The sequence below is a fragment of the Acytostelium subglobosum genome (genome assembly GCF_000787575.1).
Source record: "Acytostelium subglobosum LB1 DNA, scaffold: scaffold26, whole genome shotgun sequence".
Lineage (NCBI taxonomy): Eukaryota > Evosea > Eumycetozoa > Acytosteliales > Acytosteliaceae > Acytostelium > Acytostelium subglobosum.
Genome location: NW_012236507.1, coordinates 1 through 1,911, shown reverse-complemented (window position 1 = coordinate 1,911; position 1,911 = coordinate 1). Strand labels below are relative to the sequence as shown.

General features: G+C 46.3%; 2 protein-coding genes across 2 annotated transcripts; both read right to left on the bottom strand.

The window, feature by feature from the left end:
* Positions 1 to 9: 9 nt before the first annotated feature.
* On the bottom strand, positions 10 to 420 carry SAMD00019534_101590 (hypothetical protein; the record flags this gene model as incomplete). Its single annotated transcript, XM_012894410.1, has 1 exon — positions 10 to 420. A coding segment is annotated over one exon (411 nt), but the record flags the coding sequence as incomplete, so codon positions are not given.
* Positions 421 to 476: 56 nt separating this feature from the next.
* SAMD00019534_101580 (hypothetical protein) lies at positions 477 to 1,790 on the bottom strand (the record flags this gene model as incomplete). Its single annotated transcript, XM_012894409.1, has 1 exon — positions 477 to 1,790. A coding segment is annotated over one exon (1,314 nt), but the record flags the coding sequence as incomplete, so codon positions are not given.
* Between the last annotated feature and the right edge of the window lie 121 nt (positions 1,791 to 1,911).

Here is a 1,911-nt window from a genome sequence, read left to right as displayed (position 1 = left end):
GCCTCGTGATGAGATGATGTTGGTGAGGATTGATCTTTTGGGACGAAGCCATTTTGGTTGTTGTTGATWAATTGATGGTACATAGTTGAGAAGTCTAGAGTTGATGATCTTGGAGTAAAGTTTGTAGTCGCAGTTGAGTAGAGTGATAGGTCGACGGTTGGTGATGAGGTTGATGTCGCCTTTCTTTTTGTAGATCGTCGTGATGATTCCTTTCTTGAAGCTGGGAGGAATGTAGCCTGTGGAGAGGAAGTTGTTGAAGAGGTTGAGGAGTGGAGTGGCGAGAAGATTGAAGTGTTGTTTGTAGAATGCGATTGTGAGGCCGTCACAACCAGGTGACTTGTGGGAGCTCATTGAGCTGAGTGTTGAAGAGAGTTCCTCGATGGTGATAGGTAGTGATTGTGATTGATTTTTTTTTTTTAATTACAAAGAGCATATACACTCTAGGCTACTTGTTTATTGGTGTTGGTTGTTTACATGGCGAGATATTCAGTGTCGATTATGGAGTTCCATTTGTCCAGGTGTTTGATAGTTGCTTTGGTGAGGAGGGACGATATTTGTTCAGTTGGAGCTGATTGTGATCTGAGTTTAGCAACTTGAAGTTGGAGCTTGCTGTGGAGAATGGTACTTTCTGTCCGAATGATGTCTTGGGTGATGATGTTGATTGTCTGAAGAGAGGAGTGCCTTTGGTTACTTTGGTGTTTCCAGTGGCAGAAGTCGAGCCATATCTGATGCATGGTGATTGCGACGAGGTTGATGCGCAGGATTGAGTGTTTGCAGTCGTATTGGGCGAGGATGGATGGAGACCATTSATGCATGTTGATGCTCAAGGTGGTAGCAGCGAATTGGAGTCCATCAGCGTTGCGATTGACAAGGACGGGGCAGTCAAAGAAGATGTGAGACGATGTGAGGATGTTACGGACGCCGCAGGCTGGGCATGCGGGTGGAGGTTTGATGAGTGGTAGGAGCTTGGCTGAATATCTGAATATGGTGTTGTGTGCACGTTTGTGCTTGACCATGTTGATAGCTGGGAATAGTTTGGTGTAGTCGATGTTGAATTGCAGTTGTATACCTAACTGGGAAGGAGTGATAGGGTATTGGAATGTTGTCACATCTCGAGGGAGAGATGACTTGAGGTTGTTGTAGAGGAGGAGGAGGTAGTAGTGTTTGAGAGTGATCTTTTTGGAGTTGGTTGTGAAGATTGGTTGGTTGTTGAGTGTGAAGAACTTGAGGAAGGAGAGGTCGTTGGAGTGGAGTTGGAGAGGGTTGGTGTTGAATATTGGTGTTGGCATTTGTGTGACGGACTTTGAGGCATTGACGGTGAGCCAGGCCTTGAAGGTGAGTTGTTGGATGGATGAGAGTTGGCCGTAGGCTTGTGGGTCTGTCCATGGGAGGTTGGTTGCTTGGTTGAAAGAGATCTGTTCCTGAAGGTTGTGAAGCCATGCAGGGCCATATGGGAGTGAGTTGTGAGAGTTGAGGAAGTGGTCGAAGATGTATGCTTTCTGGGCGGTGTCTCTGAGTCCAATGTCGGGAAGGCCGAGGCCTCCAAACTTCATTGGTAGAAGACGTCTGATTGGTTTCATCTTGGGTTGGAAGTAGTGATTGGGGGTGAAGTCTCTGTACGAGAAGATGAACCAGTTGATCATGTTGTTGAGCTTTCTGATGTCGTCTGAGTCTATAGGGTTGAGATATTGAAGGTAGGTGAGTTTGGAGAGGAGGTATGATTTGACGATGTTGGTGTTTGCTTTGATTGTTGATCCTCTCTGTTTCCAGAGAAGGAATGAGGAGGTGAGTTTGTCGATAGTGGCGTGAAGGTTGTTGGAGATGCCAGTGAGTGAGAATTGATAGCCGAGGTATGTTTCAAGTTGGTCTTGTTGGATCTTGTGGAAGTTGAGTGAAGGTGGGAGGATGCTG